This window comes from Prionailurus bengalensis, chromosome B3, assembly GCF_016509475.1.
Source record: "Prionailurus bengalensis isolate Pbe53 chromosome B3, Fcat_Pben_1.1_paternal_pri, whole genome shotgun sequence".
In the NCBI taxonomy this organism is placed as follows: domain Eukaryota; kingdom Metazoa; phylum Chordata; class Mammalia; order Carnivora; family Felidae; genus Prionailurus; species Prionailurus bengalensis.
Window position 1 is genome coordinate 20,168,003 of NC_057355.1, and position 25,687 is coordinate 20,193,689.

Here is a 25,687-nt window from a genome sequence, read left to right on the forward strand (position 1 = left end):
CCTCCTCTCCAGGGTAGGGATATTGTCTTACACACCATTATTTCATATCATGCACCAGCACAAAAGTGGGCGTCTATATAAAGAAAATCATAGAGTAAAAATCGCCTGCAACAAAATTTGGAGACAGTTAAACGTTTAGTGGGTACCAGATGTGGGAGGCAGGGACAGTGATGAATGGGTGGATCACAGGGGATTTTTAGGGCAGTGAAACTATTCTGTATGATGCTATAATAATGGATATGTAGCCTACATTTGCCCAAACCCTTGGAACGTACACCACCAAGAGTAAACCCTAATGTAAACTATGGACTTTGGGTGATGATGATGTATCAGTGCAGGTTCGTAATTGCAACAAATGTACCACTCTTGTGAGAGACATTGATAGTGGGGGAAGCTGTGTATGTGGGGTCAGGGGGTGTATGAGAATTCTCTGAACTTTCTGTTCATCTTTGCTGTGCTCTAAAAAACTGCTCTAAAAAAAAAAAAATAGCCTTAAAAAGAAAGAAAAAGCAACACCCTGAAAGACTATAGCACACCACAAGATGGCACTATTTCCCTTCCAAGTTTCAACTTAGGGCACATTTACCTGAACTGCTGGTGCTGAAGAAATTTACTGGGGTTCTGTGATTGCCTGCCCCAGTTCTATAGGAGGCCCAGAGTGTTTAACAATATTGTCCCATCCCAGTCCCAGGTTTGTACTTTTAGTGGATGTTGTAAAATGTAGACTTTATTGTTATTCGGGTATATTGAGGCCAACAGATCAAAATACCACTACCATTGAAAGGATAATTTGAGGGGCGCCTGGGTGGCGCAGTCGGTTAAGCGTCCGACTTCAGCCAGGTCACGATCTCGTGGTCCGTGAGTTTGAGCCCCGCGTCAGGCTCTGGGCTGACGGCTCAGAGCCTGGAGCCTGTTTCTGATTCTGTGTCTGCCCCTCCCCTGCTCATGCTCTGTCTCTCTCTGTCCCAAAAATAAATAAACGTTGAAAAAAAAAAATTTAAAAAAAAAGAAAGGATAATTTGATACTCAAAGTTCCCAAGGGAACAGGCATGCCACACCCGGCAAAGCGCGGGAGGGGGGGAGGGACAAGTGGGGAAGGGGGTGTAGGTCAGGAGGTGGAGGGAGCGGGAGGAAAATGTGGGAGAGCCTTTTTTGTGGTTTCTGTAGGAAATCATGGGCAAATCAGGGGAGGCAGGCCTAGGAGTAGCTAGTTTGAATATTTTCAGGGGGCTCTGGGACATAAGGGCTGTCCCTAGTTGTCTGGCACCTGGCCAGGGGTGATTAGGGCAGATGGATGGATGGTGGCCTGGAATGTGAGCCCCTGATAAAGGAGGTGTTTGGGGAGGGGCTCTGGACTGGTTGGCTTGCATATGAAACCCACACTTGCAGGCTCATTCTATTCTCTCTCCAGGAATTGGCTAGCCCTAGAGGGAGCTCAGCAACACCCCAAGATGTCAAAACCTCAGAAACACATGGTTGATATAGAGGAGTATGGTGTCAGGAAGCTATGTTCTCAAAGTCACAAAGAGGTCAGAAGCAAAGCCAGGAAAGGTCTTTTCTTGTGGTTATGATGACCAGATCACTCCAAGGGAGTTTTGATTCCTGAAAAATAAATCTCCCACTCAGATTCTGTAGAAAAACACCTAATTACTTCTATAAACCAAACTGGCAAGAACATTATAATAACCACTGATCGTTTCATCAGTTTTCTTAACTTTGACCTTCTTTAAATCATTCCTTTTTACGTGCACCTGATCTTAGAGAGACTTTTATTTTTATTTCCTGTATCTTTTTAAAAAATTTTTTTATTTTTATTTTATTTTTTTCAATATATGAAGTTTATTGTCAAATTGGTTTCCATACAACACCCAGTGCTCATCCCAAAAGGTGCCCTCCTCAATACCCATCACCCACCCTCCCCTCCCTCCCATCCCCCCATCAACCCTCAGTTCTCAGTTTTTAAGAGTCTTAGAGAGACTTTTAAAGAGAAGAGTCATATGATACAAGTAGGAGAAGAGTCCCAAAGCCATAACTCACTCACATGTGCAGATGGAGAGAGAGAGCACAGGCAAGGGAAGAATGGGTCACCCACAGGCCCAGATCAGAACCCCAGGGGCACCCCAGGTTACTCCAGAGCCTGGGCAATTCCAGGCAGGTGGAAACATGAAGGCCAGCTGGGAACAATTCAATTCTATCTGTGCAATCTGCAGTGAGGCCTCCCCTGAGCCATCAATAATCCCCTCTTCTAATCTGGCTTCATTAAGTGGACACCAGGGTCAGATCAGAGGAGAGGGGTCATTTATGGGATTGAATCACTTAACCAGGTGATTACAATAGAAGCATTTGAATTTCTCCGAAGGAAGGGGACTATGCCACCAAGAAATAGCACTTAGGTAGTTGAATAAAACTGAAACACACTTAAACAACTGGCTTCTGCTACTTTCCTCTCCCGTCTGCAGTTTTCTGCAAAGTCTAACCCCAAACTAGGCTGGCAGGGCGACATGAGTCGCACAGTTCCTGATACAGCTTCTGACATTATAATGAGACCATGTGATAGAGTCGGTGAGCATGTTAGATTCATAACGTTGAAAGCAACCATTTGGGGGAATCCAAGGGGAAAATGGTCACCTGGGGCTGAGAGGAAGAATTTCAACAGAACAGGTATTAGCCAGACTGTGTTTCTTCTTCATCTTTTAAAGTTAACGGCTGCACAGGGCTAATCAGTGCAGTACAATCCTCTTAGGGCCACGCCAGTCAGCATGCGGGTTTAATCCCAGGCCTCCCCTCTCCCGCAGATCTGTAATAACTGAGGACAGCAGGATGAGTCTGCCTGCAGATGTCCGTGTGGTGCGGTCCTTGCCCTCAGAGGCCACGGAGCAGCGAGGCCCAGGAGGGAGATCGTTCAGCAGCTCTGCAGGCATTGAGATGGGTGAGGCAGGGGCCAGGCCCTGGTTCTATTGCTGTGAGTCAACAACACAGGCAGAAAGGGAGCAGAGGACCAAGCAGCTCTTGGAAATGCCGCTGAGTTACAAGGAGAGGATACTGAAGGAATTCAACATCAGCCAGGTGCTCCCACGTCTGGTATATGATGGCGTGTTCTCCCTGAAGGAGTACAGAGAGATCCTCTCCTGGCATTGCCACCCACGGAGAGTGGAGTCCTTTTTTCTGAAGCTTTGCTCCAAAGGTCCAAAGGCTTTCTGTGCTTTCTGCTCTCATCTGGAGGAATTCTGTCCTTACCTGCTCACCTGCTTTTTCCTTTATTACCAAGGTAAGAACATGGCTTGCTCTGGAAAGTAGTGAGCTTAGTGTCTCAGCAAAATCTCTGGCACCCTCACTGTGTAATAGTGCGCCTCCACACAGCATTTGGTTAAAAAAAAGTCCAGTGCTGGGGCACCTGGGTGGCTCAGTCGGTTGAGTTTTTGACGGGCCTCAGGTCATGATCTCACAATTCATGGGTTCATGCCCGTGTTGGACTCTGTGCTGACAGCTCGGAGCCTGGAATCTGCTTTGGATTCTGTGTCTCCCTCCCGCTGCCCCTCCCCCAATCATAGTCTCTCTCTCTCTCTCTCTCTCTCTCTCTCTCTCTACCTATCTATCTCTCTCTCTCAAAAAATGAATAAATATTTAAACAATTTTTTTAAAAATCCAATGTTTCTCTATAAAGTCTCATGATGCAGAAGCAAACATCTGTGATATCAAATAAAACCTGATGATCTCAGTCAACTAATAGAAAGATTTGCACCATTCTTGTTTTAATGCAGACTTTGAAGTGCAAGGCATAAAATACTAATAAGTTAAGGCAGTTGGACTGAACTTTCATTTCACAGGTGAAGGCACAGGAATGATCATGGTTCCTCCAAATATTGTCTTATGACCCAGCAATTCTAATCCTAGGTATAAACTTGAGAGAAATGAAAACATATACCCAAAAAAAAGCTGTGTATGAATGTTCATAACAGCATTATTTAAAGCAGCTAAAAAGTGGAAACAACCCAAATATCTATCAACCAATGAATGCATAAACAGAATGTGCTATATCCCTAAATAGAATATTACTCTGCCCTAAAAAGGAAGACCTGAACCATGCTGCGACATGGATGTACCTTGAAAACTTTAAGATGAAGAAACCAGTCACCAAAGTCCACCTAACTGTATGATTCCTTCTGTTGAAATGCCCAGAATAGATAAATCCATAGAGGTAGAAAGCGGATGAGTGGTTGTGGGGGGGCTGGGTGTAGGGAGAATGCCCAGTGACTGCTAGTGGTTACAGGGCTTTTTCTAGGGGGTGGTGAAAATTCTCCAAAATCAGTTAGTGGTGATGGTTGAGCATGTCTGTGAATACACTAAAAACCGCTGAATTGTATTACTTTAGAAGGATGAATTTCATGATCTGTGCATGAGATCTCAATAAAGCTGCATTTAAAAAAAAAACCAGCACAGGGATCTTCTTAGCTGTTTCTCTTCTCCTGTAATTGCCTATCTCAACGTCCCTACCTCCTAACTTTGAAAGAGAAAGGAGTCTTTCCTGCTAAGAGAGGGTTTGGGTCAGGCCGTATGAAAAGGAATGAAAAGGAGGGAAAGGTGAGCAGGACAGAGGAGGAGCGTTTGGGGGATGGGGGGGCAGCAGATGTTCTGGGGGCAGTGATAGGAGCCGTGGAGGCAGAGGCAAAAGAAAGGGATCCCTGTTTGTGAAGCTGTGTCCTGTGTGCATGGGTGCTCACCCAAGTCTTTGAGAATTGCAGGGGAGGATTTGAGCTGTTTTGAGGCAGCGTTTTGTTATTGGCCTCTGTTTGCCCTGTAATACTTCCTTAAGACTGAACCTTCATGGTGCCAACGTGACAGGTGTTACATGGATTTTAAGATTTGTCTTAATAGAAAACTTTTCCTTGGTTATTAGGATAGTTGCTGTGAATTAGTCTTTTTTTGTTTAATGTTTATTTACTTTTGACAGAGAGAGAGAGAGAGAGAGAGAGAGAGAGAGAGACAGAGCATGAGCAGGGGAGGAGCAGAGAGAGAGGGGGATACAGAATCTGAAACAGGCTCCAAGCTCTGAGCTGTCAGCACAGAGCCCCATGTGGGGCTCGATCTCATGAACCTCGAGATCATGACCTGAGCTCAAGTCAGATGTTTGACTGAGCCACCCAGGCGCCCCGAATTAGTCTTTTTAAAAAAATGTTCATTTATTTTTGATATAGAGAGATAGAAAGCAAGTGGCGGAAGGGCAGAGAGAGAGTGAGACAGAGCACAAGTGGGGGAGGGGCAGAGAGAGAGGGAGACAGAGAATCCCAAGCAGGCTCTGTGCTGTCAGCATAGAGCCTGATGGGGGGCCCGAACCCACAAACCGTGAGATCATGACCTGAGCTGAAATCATGAGGCGGACACTTAACCGACTGAGCCACCCATGTGCCCCAATTATAGTCTTATTATAACCTCTCCCCTACTAGAGGCCCCATAATGTTCAGTAAAATGGCCCGTCCACTGAAAAAGTCAACTTGGCAAAAATGAGTATTTATACATGGCTTCTTTTTTTAAAAATTTTTAATGTTTATTTATTTTTGAAACAGAGAGAGACAGAGCATGAACGGGGGAGGGTCAGAGAGAGAGGGAGACACAGAATCTGGAACAGGCTCCAGGCTCTGAGCTGTCAGCACAGAGCCTGACATGGGGCTTGAACTCACAGACCGTGCTAGATCATGACCTGAGCCAAGGTCAGATGCTCAACCGACTGGGCCACCCAGGTGCCCCTTCTTTTTTTTGTTTTTAAATGCCTTATTTATTTATTTTTGAGAGAGAGGAAGAGCAAGAGGGAGCAAGCATGAGCTGGGGAGGGGCAGAGAGAGACGGAGAGAGCGAATCCCAAGCAGGCTCCATGCTGACAGCACAGAACCTGACCCAGAGCTCCAATCTCATGAACTGTGAGATCATGACCTGAGCCGAAATCAAGAGTCAAATGGTTAACTGACTGAACCTCCCAGACACCCATGGCTTCTCACTTATACACTATTTTAGGCTGCCATGTAAAACATTCTTATAGCTTGTAGTGTAATATGTTTATCAGAGAAGCATTTGTTGACTCCATGCATTTATTAATTCAATACAACTTTATGTAGAGTACCATGACAAAGAAGACCACTGCAGTCCTTTTATCTTTGTATTGCCAAATTCTTTATTTCTATTACATATGTATAACATATTTAAAAAAAACACCTTGATAAATATTTTTTACCATGTAACTTAAAATTCTGGTAAATCCAAAACAGACTGAATATCTGTGGTAGTAACCATTTCACTTTTTAGGTAAGGACAAATACAGAGTGAGGTTTGTTTGTTGGTTTGCTACTTAATTTTGCTTGTGAAGAGATAACCCTGGGGGGTGCCTGGGTGGCTCAGCTAGTTGAACGTCCAACTTCGGCTCAGGTCATGATCTCACCCTTCATGAGTTCAAGCCCTGCATCGGGCTCGCTGCTGTCAGTGCAGAACACATTTTGGATCCTCTGTCCTCCTCTGTCTGTGCCCCTCCCCTGCTCTCTCTCTCAAAAAAATCAAAGAAAAAACAAATAACCTTGGCTGAGAAGGAAGAGGGAGAGGGAAGGAGATCAGGTATCATTTACCTACCTCTTTAATATTTTAATTCTTTAACAAATTTGATAAAGTGTATGTGTCAAAATGTTAACACCTGTTAAATCCAGAGTTAGAAACATGAGTATCTATTACATTATTTTTATACTTCTCTGCATATTTGAAAATGTCCATAGTAAAAATAAAATAGAAATGTTTAATTTGAAAAAGAGACCATCTGATTGTTGTTGTGGTTGCACAAATCTATACCAATGATAAAATGTTATAGAACTATACGGCAACCACACACGCACATACACAGACACACACACACATGCACACACAAAAAATGAATGTATGTAAAAACTAGTACAGTCTGAATCACATCTGCAGTTTAGTATTGTAACAAAATCATTTTCCTGGTTTTGATTATTGTAGTAGAGTCATGTAATATGTTATGTTTGAGGGGAAACTGAGGGAAGGTGTGTGGGAACTTCCTGTACTACTTTTGCAACTTCTGTGTGAGCCTAAAACTACCTAAACATTAAGAATTGTAGGGGTGATATTGATGATAGGATCCTGGGAAGATGGCAGCATAGGAGGACCCTGGGCTCACCGCGTGTCCTACTGATCACTTAGATTCCACCCACACCTGCCTAAATAACCCAGAAAACCACCAGAAGACTAGCAGAACGGAGTCTCCGGAGCCAAGCACAGACGAGAGGCCCACGGAAGAGGGTAGGAAGGGCAGCGAGGCAGTGCGTGCTCCACGGACTGGCGGGAGGGAGCCGGGGTGGAAGGGCAGCCTGCCTGCCAAGCAGAGCCCCCCTGGCTTGCAAAAGCAGAGGGGCCGGCCGGAGTGTGTTCTGACAGCAAGCGGGACTTAACATCTGGAAGGTTGTAAGTTAACAGCTCTGCTCTGAGAGCGGGAAGGCTGGAGGACAACGGGAGGGAGAGATGTTGAGCCCCGGATGACAGAGCTCAGCTTGGCAGGGAACAAAGGTGCTCGCCAGCGCCATCTCCCTCTCCCATCCCCCAGCCCAAATCCCAAAGGGAACCAGTTCCTGCCAGGGAACTTGCTTGCACCACGCAAACACCCAACGCTGTGCTTCTGCGGATCCATCCCTCAGGGGGGTCTGACTCCCTGCTGGTGCCACAGGGCCCCTCCTGAAGTGGATCTCCGAAGGAAAAGCGAGCTGAGCCTACCCATCCTGCCCCTATGCACCTTGCTGATCCACCCCAGCTAATACACCAGATCCCCGGCACCACAAGCCTGGCAGTGTGCAAGTAGCCCAGAAGGGCCACGCCACCCCACAGTGAATCCCACCCCTAGGACAGGTGAAGAGAAGGCACACACCAGTCTGACTGTGGCCCCAGTGGTGGGCTGGGGGCAGACATCAGGTCTGACTGCGGCCCCACCCACCAACGCAAGTTATTCAAGACAGCACAGGGGAAGTGCCCTGCAGTCCCACACCACTCCAGGGACTATCCAAAATGAGGAAACGGAAGAATTCCCCTCAGAAAAACATCCAGGAAATAACAACAGCTAACGAACTGATCAAAAATGATTTAAACAATATAACAGAAAGTGAATTTATAATAATAAAATTAATCGCTGGGCTTGAAAACAGTATAAAGGACAGCAGAGAATCTATTGCTACAGAGATTAAGGGACTAAGGAACAGCCAGGAGGAGCTAAAAAATGCTATCAATGAGCTGCAAAATAAAATGGAGACAACCACGTCTTGGATTGAAGAGGCAGAGGAGAGAATAGGTGAACCAGAAGATAAAATTATGGAAAAAGAAGAAGCTGAGAAAAAGAGAGATAAAAAAAATCCAGGAGTATGAGGGGAAAATTAGAGAACTAAGTGATGCACTAAAGAGAAATAATCTACGCATAATTGGTATTCCAGAGGAGGAAGAGAGAGGGAAAGGTGCTGAAGGGGTACTTGAAGAAATTACAGCTGAGAACTTCCCTGATCTGGGGAAGGAAAAAGGCATTGAAATCCAAGAGGCACAGAGAACTCCCTTCAGACATAACTTGAATCGATCTTTTGCATGACATATCATAGTGAAACTGGCAAAATACTAGGATAAAGAGAAAATTGTGAAAGCAGGTAGAGATAAACGTGCTCTAACATATAAAGGGACCTATAAGACTTGTGACCGATCTCTCTACTGAAACTTGGCAGGCCAGAAAGGAATGGCAGGAGATCTTCAATGTGATGAACAGAAAAAATATGCAGCCGAGAATCCTTTATCCAGCAAGTCTGTCATTTAGAATAGAAGGAGAGTTAAAGGTCTTCCCAAACAACAACCACTAAACCAGCCCTACAAGAGATCCTAAGGGGGATCCTGTGAGACAAAGTACCAGAGACATCGCTACAAGCATGAAACCTACAGACATCACAATGACTCTAAACCCGTATCTTTCTATAACACTGAATGTAAATGGACTAAATGCGCCAACCAAAAGACATAGGGTATCAGAATGGATAAAAAAACAAGACCCATCTATTTGCTCTCTACAAGAGACTCATTTTAGACCTGAGGACACCTTCAGACTGAGAGTGAGGGGATGAAGAACTATTTATCATGCTACTAGAAGCCAAAAGAAAGCTGGAGTAGCCATACTTATATCAGACAAACTAGACTTTAAATTAAAGGCTGTAACAAGAGATGAAGAAGGGCATTATATAATAATCACAGGGTCTATCCATCAGGAAGAGCTAACAATTATAAATGTCTATGCGCCAAATACAGGAGCCCCTAAATATATAAAACAATTACTCATAAACATAAACAACCTTATTGATAAGAATGTGGTAATTGCAGGGGACTTTAACACTCCACTTACAGAAATGGATAGATCATCTAGACACATGGTCAATAAAGAAACAAGGGCCCTGAATGAGACATTGGATCAGATGGACTTGACAGATATATTTAGAACTCTGCATCCTAAAGCAACAGAATATACTTTCTTCTCAAGTGCACATGGAACATTCTCCAAGATAGATCACATACTGGGTCACGAAACAGCCCTTCATAAGTATACAAGAATTGAAATTATACCATGCATACTTTCAGACCACAATGCTATGAAGCTTGAAATCAACCACAGGAAAATGTCTGGAAAACCTCCAAAAGCATAGAGGTTAAAGAACACCCTACTAAAGAATGAGTGGGTCAACCAGGCAATTAGAGAAGAAATTAAAAAATATATGGAAACAAACGAAAATGAAAATACAATGATCCAAACGCTTTGGGATGCAGCAAAGGCAGTCCTGAGAGGAAAATACATTGCAATCCAGGCCTATCTCAAGAAACAAGATCCCAAATACAAAATCTAACAGCACACCTAAAGGAAATAGAAGCATAACAGCAAAGACAGCCTAAATCCAGCAGAAGAAGAGAAATAATAAAGATCAGAGCAGAAATAAACAATATAGAATCTAAAAACAACTGTAGAGCAGATCAACAAAACCAAGAGTTGGTTTTTTGAAAAAATAAACAAAATTGATAAACCTCTAGCCACACTTCTCAAAAAGAAAAGGGAGATGACCCAAATAGATAAAATCATGAATGAAAATGGAATTATTACAACCAATCCCTCAGAAATACAAGCCATTATCAGGGAATACTATGAAAAATTATATGCCAACAAACTGGGCAACCTGGAAGAAATGGACAAATTCCTAAACACCCACACTCTTCCAAAACTCAATCAGGAGGAAATAGAATGCTTGAACAGACCCATAACCAGCGAAGAAATTGAATCAGTCATCAAAAATCTCCCAACAAATAAGAGTCCAGGACCAGATGGCTTCCCCGGGGAATTCAACCAGACATTTAAAGCAGAGATAATACCTATCCTTCTCAAGCTATTCCAAAAAATAGAAAGGGAAGGAAAACTCCCAGACTCGTTTTATGAAGCCAGTATTACTTTGATTCCTAAACCAGACAGAGACCCAGTAAAAAAAGAGAACTACAGGCCAATATCCCTGATGAATATGGATGCAAAAATTCTCAAGAAGATACTAGCAAATCGAATTCAACGGCATATAAAAAGAATTATTCACCATGATCAAATGGGATTCATTCCTGGGATAGAAGGCTGGTTCAACACTCGCAAATCAATCAACGTGATGCATCACATTAATAAAAGAAAAGATAAAAACCATATGATCCTGTCAATCAATGCAGAAAAGGCATTTGACAAAATTCACCAATCTTTCTTAATAAAAACCCTCGAGAAAGTAGGGATAGAAGGAACATACTTCAACATCATAAAAGCCATTTATGAAAAGCCCACAGCTAACATCATCCTCAATGGGGAAAAACTGAGAGCTTTTTCCCTGAGATCAGGAACACGACAGGGATGTCCACTCTCACCGCTGTTGTTTAACATAGTGTTGGAAGTTCTAGCGTCAGCAATCAGACAACAAAAGGAAATCAAAGGCATGAAAATTGGCAAAGATGAAGTTAAGCTTTCACTTTTTGCAGATGACACGATATTATTATACATGGAAAATCCGATAGACTCCACCAAAAGTCTGCTAGAACTGATACATGAATTCAGCAAAGTTGCAGGATACAAAATCAATGTACAGAAATCAGTTGCATTCTTATACACTAACAATGAAGCAACAGAAAGACAAATAAAGAAACTGATCCCATTCACAATTGCACCAAGAAGCATAAAATACCTAGGAATAAACCTAACCAAAGATGTAAAAGATCTGTATGCTGAAAACTATAGAAAGCTTATGAAGGAAATTGAAGAGGATATAAAGAAATGGAAAAACATTATGTGCTCATGGATTGGAAGAATAAATATTGTCAAAATGTCAATACTACCCAAAGCTATCTACACATTCAATGCAATCCCAATCAAAATTGCACCAGCATTCTTCTCGAAACTAGAACAAGCAACCCTAAAATTCATATGGAACCACAAAAGGCCCCGAATAGCCAAAGGAATTTTGAAGAAGAAGACCAAAGCAGGAGGCATCACAATCCCATACTTCAGCCTCTACTACAAAGCTGTAATCATCAAGAAAGCATTGTATTGGCACAAAAACAGACACATAGACCAATGGAATAGAATAGAAACCCCAGAACTAGACCCACAAACGTATGGCCAACCCATCTTTGACAAAGCAGGAAAGAACATCCAATGGAAAAAAAGACAGTCTCTTTAACAAATGGTGCTGGGAGAACTGGACAGCAACATGCAGAAGATTGAAACTAGACCACTTTCTCACACCATTCACAAAAATAAACTCAAAATGGATGAAGGACCTGAATGTGAGACAGGAAGCCATCAAAACCCTAGAGGAGAAAGCAGGAAAAGACCTCTCTGACCTCAGCTGTAGCAATTTCTTACTTGACACATCCCCAAAGGCAAGGGAATTAAAAGCAAAAATGAACTACTGGGACCTTATGAAGATAAAAAGCTTCTGCACAGCAAAGGAAACAACCAACAAAACTAAAAGGCAACCAACGGAATGGGAAAAGATATTCGCAAATGACATATCGGACAAAGGGCTAGTATCCAAAATCTATAAAGAACTCACCAAACTCCACACCCAAAAAACAAATAACCCAGTGAAGAAATGGGCAGAAAACATGAATAGACACTTCTCTAAAGAAGACATCCGGATGGCCAACAGACACATGAAAAGATGCTCAATGTCGCTCCTCATCAGGGAAATACAAATCAAAACCACACGCAGATATCACCTCATCCCAGTCAGAGTGGCCAAAATGAACAAATCAGGAGACTGGAGATGCTGGAGAGGATGCTGGAGAAATGGGAACCCTCTTGCACTGTTGGTGGGAATGCAAATTGGTGCAGCCACTCTCGAAAACAGTGTGGAGGTTCCTCAAAAAATTAAAAATAGTGGGGCACCTGGGTGGCGCAGTCGGTTGAGCGTCCGACTTCAGCCAGGTCACGATCTCGCGGTCCGTGAGTTCGAGCCCCGCGTCAGGCTCTGGGCTGATGGCTCAGAGCCTGGAGCCTGTTTCCGATTCTGTGTCTCCCTCTCTCTCTGCCCCTCCCCCGTTCATGCTCTGTCTCTCTCTGTCCCAAAAATAAATAAACGTTGAAAAAAAATTTTTTTTTTTAAATTAAAAATAGAATTACCCTATGACTCAGCAGTAGCACTGCTAGGAATTTACCCAAGGGATACAGGAGTACTGATGCATAGGGGCACTTGTACCCCAATGTTTATAGCAGCACTTTCAACAATAGCCAAATTATGGAAAGAGCTTAAATGTCCATCAACTGATGAATGGATAAAGAAATTGTGGTTTATATACACAATGGAGTACTACGTGGCAATGAGAAAGAATGAAATATGGCCCTTTGTAGCAACATGGATGGAACTGGAGAGTGTTATGCTAAGTGAAATAAGCCATACAGAGAAAGACAGATACCATATGTTTTCACTCTTATGTGGATCCTGAGAAACTTAACAGAAACCCATGGGGGAGGGGAAGGGGGGGAAAAAAAGGAGGTTAGAGTGGGAGAGAGCCAAAGCATAAGAGACTCTTAAAAACTGAGAACAAACGGAGGGTTGATGGGGGGTGGGAGGGAGGGGAGGGTGGGTGATGGGTATTGAGGAGGGCACTTTTTGGGATGAGCACTGGGTGTTGTATGGAAACCAATTTGACAATAAACTTCATATATTGAAAAAAAAAAGAATTGTAGGGGTGACTGGCTAGCTCAATCGGTGGAACGTGCAACTCTTGATCTTGGGGTTGTGAGTTTAAGCCCCATGTTGTGTATAGAGATTACTTGAAAATAAAATCTTAATTAAAAATTGTAGGGATGCCTGGATGGCTCAGTCAGTTAAGCATCTGACTCTTGGTTTCAGCTCACATCATGATCTTGCAGTTTGTTAGTTCAAGCCCCACTTAGGGATCTCTCACCCTCCTCTCTCTCTGCCTCTCCCCTTCTCATGTGCTCTGTCTCTCTCTCTCAAATAAACTTCAAAAAAAATTAAAAATTATAAAAATATGTATACATATAGCAATAACATTATCAAAATGTAGATAGAGAGATTATTTTTTAAAACTTCAAAACTATTCCAGGTCTTTTGTCACCTGAATGTCAGATCCATGGGCAGCATTTAGAGTTTTAGATTTACCTTTATGGGTGATTCCCTAGGTAATAATTCCAGGCTATTAAACAAAGGCTCACTTCCCTCCAGCGTGGGGCGATCCACTTGTGTTCCATGGGGCTCATCCTTTGTGGGTGCTCCAGAAAGGGGCTGCTTTATTATGAGCTATAATGACACCCACCTTCAGAAGGAAATCCATTTCCTCTCACTGTGTGGAGGTAGATTCAGCTTCTATAAACGCCAAGGAGGCCCTGCAGCTCTTATAATACAAAAAGAGCCAGCTGCCATAACTAGAAATATATACTATTAAACAAATGTATCCCAGAGTGACCAAGCTGGAAAGGCTCCAAATTAGCAGTTATGCCTTGGAGTGCTCTGTGGAAGGCAAAATGATCTAATCAGAATAGGGGTAGAGGCAAGAAGTTATTGAATTTCACTCAATATTACCAGTTCACGGGGCCCAGGAGCACCATAGCATTTCACGTTTTATGTCCACATTTTAATGTTGTTCGTGGACAACATAGGTCATTCCAAACACGTTACTTGTGCCATCAGGGATGAAAAGAATGCCCAATATCCTTGATTACAGGGGAGAAGCCCCACAACGAGGCAGGAGGCTCATTCCTCTGGCAGTTCCCACCCCGTAAGGTGGTCACTGCATTTCTCTTGTTCCCGCCCCTGTCCCATTGGGAGGAGGCAAGACCTAGAGCTGGAAGGACAATTTAAGTGTGGAGCATGCAAATGGACCGCAGGGAGAGCCATGCCAATGCCATCCTTTCCTATTGCCTGTCTCTTGGGATGAGCTTTTCCACTGCAATGTGATTTAATGTAACAGCACAGATCATGACATTTCTACACCTTGCAGGTTCAGGACCTCGCACTGCGCACACATGGATGGGAGGATAGAGGACACCTTCTAGGAATTCAAGGAAGAGAGGAGGTGTACATGAAGAAGAGCAGGGCAAGGGCGGGCTAAGAGTTTAATGAACTGGGCTTGGATGCCAAAGGGGTCCCCGGAAGGTTTTAATTGTGGGTGCCAACAGCTCTTTGCTAGGAACATAACCTCTTATAACTATTGGGAGGTGGGGTGAAGAAGCTCACAAGGAACAAGTTCTCAGAGGTTTAGAATCAGGTGTGTAGAGAAGGTATTGCCCCAAACTATGGCAGAGATGGTGGTCAAGTCCTGGAGAGGAAGAAAATGAGCTTTCCACCTGAGTGTTAAAAGTCAGTAGAAACTCCCTGTGATTCTGGTTCCCAAACCCAAGAAAAAACAAATCCAAATCCAAACCCAAGCCCAAACCCAAGTTCAAGGTAGGGAAGTCTGTGAAGGTCACTGGCCAGTAGTTTAGGAAGAAACCGCATTTGAAAGGGATTCTGCTTCCTCCCTTTCCTTCTATCCCTCTTTCCATGAAACCCATTTTAATATATTGCAAAGAAGGTGAGTGCTTACTGCAACCCCCATAACCAGAAAAATACCAACATGCACTTTTGAAATATGGTCACTGTATTCTTAGCCAAAACAAGCTACTATTTATTTTGAACACCTTGTAATGAACAATCTTTTCAATGAACTAATTGGGTGTTTGCTTAGAAAAATGTCAAACATGAACTGAATAATCATCTTTTTGTATACAATTTGGAATAGCCAAATCCCCAGCAACATATAACTTTAGGGAAGAAAAGAAAGGCAGCAGCAAATGGGTGAGCTTCGTGCCAGAGCTGTGATACCTGCTTATGTTATCATACAGAACAAACCTATAGGATCTTACAAGAGGCATCCACTGCAGAAGAAAAAGCAAGAGTTGGAACTCAGCCTGAACCTAGCGATGTCCTTGAGACAGAAGATCAAGAACAAAGTCTTCAATTATTTAACAAGTATGTTCACATTCTCAGTGCATTTGAAACCTTTAAGAAGTCCTATCTGTTTGCTTTTCATTTTCTTCCTCCCCTTCTCTTTCCATTGTGTCCTCTGGCCACTTACAAATTATTTGACTGATGCCTATATTTTCTGGGGCAAGCCCAGACCACTGTGTCATTTCTTAGCCTGTCCTGCAGCATAAACAGAATAGTACTTGAGAAGCACCATTTTATTCCAGGCAGTTGATGCTGTTCAAGTATGCAACTGACTGTTCTTACTTTTTGTTCTTTGTCAGAGTCCAAAACAGGCTGATGCTGTTCATTTCTCAGTGTCCCAGATAATTATGCACTTCAGTAGTAAAATTCTAACATCTAAGAACTGTGCAGTAGTCTCCTAGCATCCGTGTTAATGCTTCTGTCCCCCAAGACACCTGAATACTCAACTCATTGTGGGATGCTCTGGAGTTGCCCAAATATGAGTAGTCTTCATCTCCTTTCTGGCTCACAAATTCTGTATTTTATGGGCCAGAATAAAATTTGAGCTGTGGTAAGCCTTTATGGCCATTTCTTGCAGGTACAGACTCTCTGACAGGAAGGACTTGAATAAACCAAGAACTCAAATCAACCATGGAAATGGTTCCTACTCCATTCAATGTCCTTCCCCCCTCCATGAAAAATGTAAATCATCAGTTTTCTTTGATCTTTTAATGGATTGATTATAAATATCTAAGTTTTGGTACTTAGTAAGCATTGTAGAAAAGTGCACAAGCCAATATTTACTGTGTTTAATTAGCATATATAATTGATTTTCCATTCATCAAGCTTATTAATGCAAATATGTACTTGGGGCCCCATTTTCATGGTCTATTCACTTAGAAGGTACACATCCTGCTTTCTGTTTCTTTCCCTGCTGCATGGTTCTCAGAGGTCCCTTAGACTGACCTGGGTGGCCTTGGGTTCCCTGCAATATGATTCTTCCTGCAGGCTCCTCCTGGCTCTCTCTGGCTGGGTCTGGGTTGGTGGTTCAGGGTGAGCCCCACCCCCCCATGTGGAGAGCATGACCTCCTGCCAGCCCTGTCCAGGAGATTGAGGCCTGGCCTCCATCTATCACAGCCCTTCCTAGTGCAGGATTCTGAATCAACAGGTGCCTCTGGGGTTTGTTAAAGAGATGATTTTACCCTTCTAGTTTTTGTTTTCGGTAAGGAGAAAGATCTATACACACATATATGGAGAAAAAGAAAGTTATTTTAAGGAATTAACTCATGCAATAGTTTGGGCTGGCAAGTCCAAATTTCATAGGGCAAGCCCTGCCAGGATAGAAATTCAAATATGAGCTGGTGTTACAGTCTTGAATCCAAATTCCATGGGGCAGCAGACTGGAAACTCTGGCAGGTTTCTATGTTGCAGTCTCAAGGAGAATTCCTTCTGTTTGGGGAAACTTCAGTCTTTACTCTTGAGGATGTCAAGTGATAGGGTGTGGCCCACCCACATTTTGGAGTGTAAGCTCCTTTATTCAGTGCCTACTGGTTTAGATGTTAGTCTCATTCAAAAATATCTTCACAGCAACATCTAGACTGGAGTTTGATCAGACAACTGGGTACCGTGGCCTGGCCAAGTTCACACATACAAGCAAGCATCACAAGTATTATGTAACCTTGGGCGAGCTGCTAACCTTTATCCCTGCATTTCTCTTGTGGTCAGTGAGGATATTGAGTAGTCGTTGTGGGGATTAAATGCACAAAAATGTGCAAAGTAGCCTCCCTTCACCTATTCTTCCTTGTCCATGCCCTAGACTATTCTGTGCCTGGCCAAGAGTCGTCACTCAATGACTGCTAAGGGGTTGGTGACTGAGCACTCTGTACACTTGGCTCCTCTTTACAATTAAGACAACCGTCTTGTCTCGGGCTATCAGCATTTTCTCTGTGCAACTAGTCCATGCACACTGGACCTGCTGACTAGGCACACCCCACCACTTTTGCCCCCTCTGTTTCCCTGGGTCTAGCCACACACCAGCCCCAGGGGCACCTTTGGTACACGTGCTACATTAATAAGTGCAGCAGATCGTCCTGGATTTTGAATTTCTGTCCTGTGTGCAAACATAGTATCTAGATTACTATTTCTTGACCCCTCCTATGTTTCTCCATATCCTAGACCCTTCTTTCCTCTCTCTCTTTCCTTTTTTATCCCCCATCCAGGGATAACATAAGGATGAAAAGAAGAGACCTCAGATCATCACTCTGTGTTAGGTCCCAGGAGAGTGTGAGGTCTGGGCTCCAAATTAGCCACCTGCTGTAGCTTGCTTTATTTGAGCTTCTAAGGCATTTGGTTTTACTGATTTCTGGGGGGAGTCAACACTTTCTCTTTTTCCTCCATTCCCAAGGTCCACAACTGCCACCAATCTTTCCCTTAGATTTTGCACATGGGGTAAGACACACACTGAAATGGTCTAGGAGTAGAGACCCATCTCCACTTGCTTCCTGCCCCCAGACTCAGGCCCTTCTGAATTTAAGACTAAGCTAATGATATACCTTCACTTTCATTTCCCAGGGAAAACTTGTAGCCAATCTCACCCATGACCCTGGGTTGGTTGTTCTCTCCATGACAATGACCCACACTCTCACCATCTTCCCTGCCCATGCTTTCCTCACAACTCATGCTTCTCTCTGACTTCACTGTCCTTTTATAGACTAAAATCCCAAACAGAATACCTATAACTCTGCTGGAGAACATGTGGATAACCTTCCGTGCTGGGGCCATCACTGGACATTCTATCCCTACGTAATGTTGGTTTATCCCTATGTTACCACTCCCTCTGAGCTCACTGTTTATTGCTGATAATTTTTGCAATTTTTTGATAATTGTACACTCCCAAATATATCATGCCATGATTTAAAGAGTTAATACTGGGGCACCTGAGTGGCTCAGTCAGTTGGGCATCCAAATCTTGACTTCGGCTCTGGTCAGGATCTCACGGTTCATGCAATCAAGCCCCGTGTCAGGCCCTGCGCTGACAGTGAGGAGCCTGCTTGGGATTCTCTCCCTCTCTTTCTCTGCCCTTCCCCTGCTCACGCTCTCTCTGTCTCTCTCAAAATAAATAAACTTTTTTAAAATGTTAACAAAAATAAATACAGAGTTAAACTGTCCTACATATTGTATAAATTTTAGAACAATAGTTAAGTCTGTTAGGTTAACCTATGTGGTGCATGATGTAAACCCTGTTTTGTTCATAAAAACAACCTGTAACATGTAGATTTTTCCACTTCAGTGAAACATTGGCCTAAAATTACAATTGATCATCTCATTCTCCTGTTTAAATGCAGGCCTATAGATAATGCACTCCATTAGGGTATTTTATCACACCAGGAACAGCAGTATGGTATTATTAAGCACCTGTGTGGTCAGCTCTTAAGCCTGCCTCTTGAGAAGAACAGTAATATAGATAATGCCGTAAGTAACTTATATTTAGGTTCTGAGTTCATGAATAGGTTAGGGGTGCACCATGGGGTTTTACCAGCAGGTGAGAAAAGTTTCTTTCCTGAATGGGTTTTGCCACACTCACATCAAAACCCACTTTGGGGCGCCTGGGTGGCTCAGTTGCTTAAGCATTCAACTTCAGCTCAGGTCATGATCTCACGGTTCATGAGTTCAAGCCCCACATCGGGCTCTGTGCTGACAGCTCAGAGCCTGGAGCCTGCTTCAGATTCTGTGTCTCCTTCTCTCTCTGCCCCTCCCCCACTTGTGCTCTGTCTGTCCTCTCTCTTTCAAAAATAAATAAATGTTGAAAAAAAAAGCCCACTTTGATTCCACCAAGTGTTAGAAGACATTTCAACTGCACGATGTTTGCTGTGTGGCTGTCATTGTGGAAGCCCCGATCTGTGCCCCATGGGATCACATGCTTTCCCCTCATCCTCATGCTCATCAATGGAAGATAAGACAGAATGGAACACAACCTCTCCCACTTGATGGCTGAAATGAAGGCTGTCAAAGTAGATCATTCCCACTCAGCCCTGAGACCTGATTTCAGAAAAATTATGGTGCGTGCTTTGTAATTTTTATCTCTCCATTCCAGGAGGGGCTGGAGAGGGGAAAGAACTGCGACAAAGGAGACATTTGCTTTTCCTCATTTTTCTGTTCATTCAGCTGTCAATAAAAGAACATTACTTGCTCACAGAAGCATAAATTGAAGAAAAATAAAACAGTGGAAAGGGAAAGTCATAATTTATTTTAAGCTTCATCTGGGGATAACCTCAACTTTTAAGAGCAGAAGATAAATCAGAGAAGCTTCTGCCCCTACCCACACGCAATGTTGTGAATTCACCAAGGCAACAGTATCCAGGACCTGTGGATCCACCAATGAGAAGCCAGCAGCAGTGGTCCTGAATACAGGCAGGTGGCAGCTGGGAATATAGGCATCAGGCTGCACAAAGACAAGGCTATAGGATGTGGGGAGAAGCCAACATTGTGTTTTGATTTATACACATTCAATGCACTGGAAAAAGAACAATGGTGGACAAATGTAAAGAATGCTGGTCATTTTTTAATATCTAACATTTTACTGATGAAGAATGACCCTCCCTCAGCTGTCTGTTCATAATTCTCAGTGGGTCTAGATGCTTCCATGGAGTACGGAGAACATTCTCATCACACCTACAACCCTCAGAGTTCACAAGCAGTTTCCACATATTATCTTAAATCATCTCTGAGGCACCAGAAAGCATGATTATCCCCCCCAAGGCACACGTGTAGAAACTGAGGCACAACCATGAAGTGACTTGCTCCATATCTTGGGTTCTGTGCCCTGTCCAGAGCCTTGCTGCCTCCAAGGACCTGGTGTTCCTCATTCACAGGGTGTGTGCTAGACGCAGACCTGAGGATGTGGCCAGCCTGGTTTTTAACACCATTGGATGAAAAGAAATGTAGGTCTCCTGCCCTCCCTTGCCAATTGAGCCTTTGCTGTGCATTGGAAAGGGCTGAATTTCTGCCGACCTGACTTAGCCCACTGAGCCATAGTGGGCCTTTTTTTTAAAATTTTATTTAAACCCAAGTTAGTTTAACATATAGTGTAATAATGGTTTCAGGAGTAGAATTTAGTGATTCATCACTTATATATAACACCCAGTTCTCATCCCAACAAGTGCCCTCCTTAATACCAATCACCCATTTAGCCCATCCCCCTGCCCATCTATTCTCCAGTAACCCTCAGCTTGTTCTCTGTATTTAAGGGTCTCTTACGGTTTGTCTCCCTCTCTGTTTTTACCTTATATTTCCTTTCCTTCCCTTATGTTCATCTGTTTTGTTTCTTAAATTCCATATATGAGTGAAATCATATGATATTTGTCTTTCTCTGACTGACTTATTTCACTTAGCATAATACACTCTAGTTCCATCCATGTTGTTCAAATGACAAGATTTCATTCTTTTTGATTGCTGAGTAATATCCCATTGTGTACATATACACAATGTACACAATGTACACAATGTACACAATGTGTATATATACACAATGTTGATAGTGCTGCTGTAAACATTGGGGTGCATGTGCCCCTGAAAATCAACATTTTTGTATCTTTTAGATAAATATCTAGTAGTATAACTGCTGGATCAAAGGATAACTCTACTTTCAATTTCTTGAGTAATCTTCATACTGAGACATAGTCATGTTGCTGACAATGTATGGTGATACAGGCTCTTCAGTTGACTAAACCCTTGGGAATCTTCTTGTAAAATTCCCCCCATCCTCCATGAACACAGATCTGGGAAAATGGGATGGGAATCCCCTCTGTTTCCACTCACCCTTGCACTGGCCCCATTCTTCATGTTTACCAGAATAGATTGGTTGTTTCCATTTGTCACCCTTTCCCACAGCCCTCCCACCACCACACCATGCACACACAAGAAGGAACTCTTTCATCCTCTTTGTAATTCTCAGAGCCCAGCACAGCTGGGTCAGAGCTTGCTGGTTGGTCTGCAGTGAGCGGAGGATCTGCTCTACCACCCAATCACTAGCCTGGATCCAGATCTCCAGGTGCCTGGCTTGGCTTTCTGGCCTCATTTTCCTGCTTGAACCTACTCTGTACCCTGGACCCTACTGCCCTTGTTAAAGTAGTCTGGGAAAAGGATTTTCATCTTCTAGCCTTTAGCACTTCCCTTGGCTCCCAGGATGCATGGTTTCCTGGGTCTCTCCTGCTCACCTGCTCCACCTTCTGGGCTCCTCTGCTGGATCTTGCATCCTGGTGGCTCTTCCATGGCCCAGTCCTGAGCATTGCTTCTTTGTCAACACTCTCCCTGATGACCTCGTGACCCTTTATCTGCCCCCTCCACCCTCCATTACTCCAAATTTTGCATCTCCTCCTAAAGTCCAGACCCTACTGGCTGGAGACTGATGACAACCTAGAAAGCAAGTCAAACAACCACCTGGGAACTAGCCCCCTCAAGCCCTCATTTGCTCAGGTATCAGAAAATGGCAATTTGGTCAAAAACCTTGGATCACACCCTCCTCTCTTCCATTACCTTTACCCCACATCCCAAACCCCACCAGTTCTGCCAGCTCCACCTTCAAACTGTCTCCAAGATCTGACCAATCCTCGGCACACGCCCCCCCTCCCAACCCCAAGCCCTCATGAGTACTGCCCGTGATGGCTGGGTGGCTGCAGGAGCTTCCTAACCAGCCCCTGCTTTGTCCTCGACCTACGGTCTGTGTTGCTACAACAGAGGGAGGTTTTGAACATGTGAATCAGCCACTTCACAGCCTGGCCTAGAGCCCTCCAGGAACCTCCATCAGACCATGATAAAGTCCATACTCCTTCAAATGGCCTGGTAGACCCTGGCCCTGTGTCCCAGATGCTCCCTCTACTCCCTTCCTACACTACTATGGGCACATCAGCTTTTTGCTGATTATCATTGCTACTTTCAGACTTCACACTTGTCTCTTCCCTGGAGCAGCTCCCCACTCTCTCCCAACACTGCCCAGCGTATCCTCAGCCTCTTTCTGATGGTCACGTACCTCTCAAGGAGGCCTTTCTTACCACCCTTTCTAAAACTGTGCCATCCCCATTATCATCCTAACTATTAATTCCTGATGTATTATGTTTTTATTTGCATATCATCCGTTTTCTCCCAGTAGAATGCAACCCTCCCTGAGCACAGTGTTCAGTTAATTACTGTATCCTTAGTCCCGAGAGCTGTGCCTGGAACATAATAGGTGCTCAACAAATATTAAATGAATCAAATATCGGACAGAGGTTTAATAAAATTTCCCCATTCATGATAGAGATCAGCGTTAGCAAAGTATGGCAGAGGACCAAATCCAACCTAGAACCTGTTTTTGTGAATAAAATTTTATTACAACACGGACGCAATATTCATTTGCATATAGCTTGTGGTTGCTTTTGTGCTAGCTGCCAAAGTTGAGAAGTTGTGACAGACACTGTATGGGCCCCAGAAGGCTAAAGTATTTACTAACTGGCCCTGCACAGAAAACATTTGCCAGCCTCTGATAGAGGTAATACTTCCTACTTATTCTTTTGGTTTAAAAATTAATACTAATAAATGAAATAATGACTGGCTTAAAAATATTATATAGTTAGGCTCAGTCAGTTAAGCATCCGCCTCTTGATCTTGGCTCAGGTCATGATTTCACCATTTGTGGGATGGAGCTCTGCGTCGGGTTCTGCGCTGGCAGTGGAGAGCCTGCTTGGGATTCTCTCTCTCCCTCTCTCTTTTCTCTCTCTCTGCCCCTTCCTAACTTGAGCTCTCTCTCTCTCAAATAAATAAATAAAATATTTAAAAAATATGTTATGTAGTTAATCCATCAATGAGTATTTATTGAAAAAAAATCAAACTGCAGAACTGTGTAGGGTAGGAAGTAGAATCCCCCTTCATCCAGCCCTGGTCCCAGCCCTTCCCAGGAGGAAGCCCCAGTAGGATCCCGATTCCCTCTAAATCACTGGCATGCGTGCACCTCTCAAATGAAAATGAGTTTAAATATTAGGACTTTCTAGACTTTTAGAATGCTATCTGTCCCTGTTCTCAGAGTTAGTTTGAATAATAAGAACCATGTGCTCCTCAAAAGGCCAAAAGAATTCCCCCAAAACACTGCCTAAATCTGGGGCCTGATTTAGGATGAGACCTCTGACTACGTCTTCAATTTTTGCAATGGAACCGTCAAGGATTTAGGTCTTCTGACTCTGTAGTTAATTTTAACATGTTTTTTTTAAACATTTATTTTTGGGAAACAGAGCAAGACAGAGAATGAGTGAAGAAGGGGCAGGGGGGGTGTGGGGGGACACAGAATCCAAAGCAGGCTCCAGGCTCTGAGCTGTCAGCACAGAGCCTGATGCAGGGCTTGAACTCATGGACTTCAAGATGATGACCTGAGCCAAAGTTGGACACCTACCCGACTGAGCCACCCAGGTGCCCCCTCTGTAGTTAATTTTAATAATTAATTCTTGAAAGCCTCTTCTCCATTGGTAGTGATTTTTCTCATTCTTTTTTTTTTTTTTTTTTTTTGGATCAAGGCTGCTAATGGTTTGCCATTGTATTTCTTATTAGTATTAGTTTTCAAAGAATTTAATTTTGGTCTTATCAAAGTTCATTGTTTGCCCATTTCACGAATTTCTGCTTTTATCTGTTAAATTTTCTTTTTCTTTTTTCTTTCTTTCTTTCTTTCTTTTTTTTTAATTTGAAGCATTTGCTAGCTTTTGGACTTCATTTCCTTTCCCCTTGTTTTCTCAGTAACACAAAGTCCTCGTCCAAGTAGAAACTACTGGCAGGTGCCAAGCATGACTTTACACTTTACCCAAGAGTGACAGAATGCCACTCTGTTTTGCTTTGATCTCCAGGGTCATATAACTTTTTCTTCTTTTTTTTTGAGTGGGATATTATTCTCTGTGTTACTTAAAGTTTTTATGTCAATTGCAGTCAGTTAACATACAGTGTAATATTAGTCTCAGGTGTATAACATGGTGATTCAATGCTTCCATACATTCTGTGTCATTTCTAATCTCTGGTTTTATTACACTGTCATTAGAAAATTAGCCTGAGTGCCTACTACTTTTTGAAATTGATTGAGACTTTTTTGCTTAAGATGATATCAATTTTTGTAGATATTCCATGTGTGCTTACAAAAATGTGTATTCGCTATTGGGTTCAAAATTCTGTAGGTTACTATTGAAATCAAGCTTGTGATTTCAATACTTAAAAGCCTATGTCATTTATTTTTGTCTATTTAATCAGTCATCTTAGAAATTTGCCAGATTCTCTCATTTTGACTATTCTCACTTTGATTCAATACATTTTTCTTTATGTATTTTGGTAACATTTGATACCATGTTGTTTAGGCATAAAGGCTCATTGCTATTGTTTTCACAGTTTTTTATTATAAATATAAACTGTGTCCTATTTAATTCTTTTTGAGATAGAATTCTATTTTTATGATTTCATGGTTTTTTGTCTTCTGTTTTGGAAGCATACGACTACCTTTGTCATCATTACTTTTGAACATTTCTGCATTTTTTAATTTTAGACATATCTTCGTACGTGGCATGTGGTAGCATATTTATTTTTCACGTATATGATGGTCTATTAATATTAATAATGATAGAAACTTAACTAAGAATTGAGTCCTACTCTTTTCAGGCCCTTTTTGAGCACATTACCTGTTATTTTATATAATGCTCAAACCTATCATATACTGTAGTTCCTCTGGTTTTCCCTTATTCACAGCTGAGAAAACTGAGAGATTGAATGCTGATGTGACTTATCCAAGATCAGAGAGCTAATAAAAGATTGGGCAGGATTTGAACTCAATTACTGTGTGAGCCACTACACATGAATAGCATTCATAATACTTGCCTTCAGTTTTATCCCTGACATCTTGATTTGCAGTGCATTCTGGGAGAATTCCTCTGTTGAGTCTTTCAGCTCCTGATTAGACCTTGAATCAGGCCCATTGTATATGAAGCACATCTGCTCAGGTTTTCACTTAAAGTTTATTTATTTATTTTGAGAGAGACAGAGATAGAGCAGGAGTGGGGAGGGGCAGAGAGAGAGGGAGAGATAGGATCCAAGCAGGCTCCATGGTGCCAGCACAGAGCCCAATGTGGGTCTCGAACTCACCAACTGTGAGATCATGACCTGAACTGAAA

General features: G+C 42.9%; 1 protein-coding gene across 1 annotated transcript; it reads left to right on the top strand.

Annotated features, from left to right (window-relative positions):
• Positions 1-2,820: 2,820 nt before the first annotated feature.
• Positions 2,821-15,959, top strand: LOC122468320. The gene is made up of 2 exons (XM_043554839.1): positions 2,821-3,268; positions 15,434-15,959. The coding sequence occupies exons 1-2, from the start codon at positions 2,821-2,823 to the stop codon at positions 15,679-15,681; spliced, it is 696 nt and encodes a 231-aa protein (XP_043410774.1). The 3' UTR covers positions 15,682-15,959.
• The last annotated feature ends 9,728 nt before the right edge of the window (positions 15,960-25,687 follow it).

What these genes read in the sequence shown, in the direction of transcription:
- LOC122468320 (XM_043554839.1), top strand. Translation starts at nt 2,821, where the DNA reads ATGAGTCTGCCTGCAGATGTCCGTGTGGTGCGGTCCTTGCCCTCAGAG. An exon ending in CTTTTTCCTTTATTACCAAG is followed by an intron (nt 3,269 to 15,433) that starts GTAAGAACATGG and finishes GTTATCATACAG; the next exon opens with AACAAACCTATAGGATCTTA.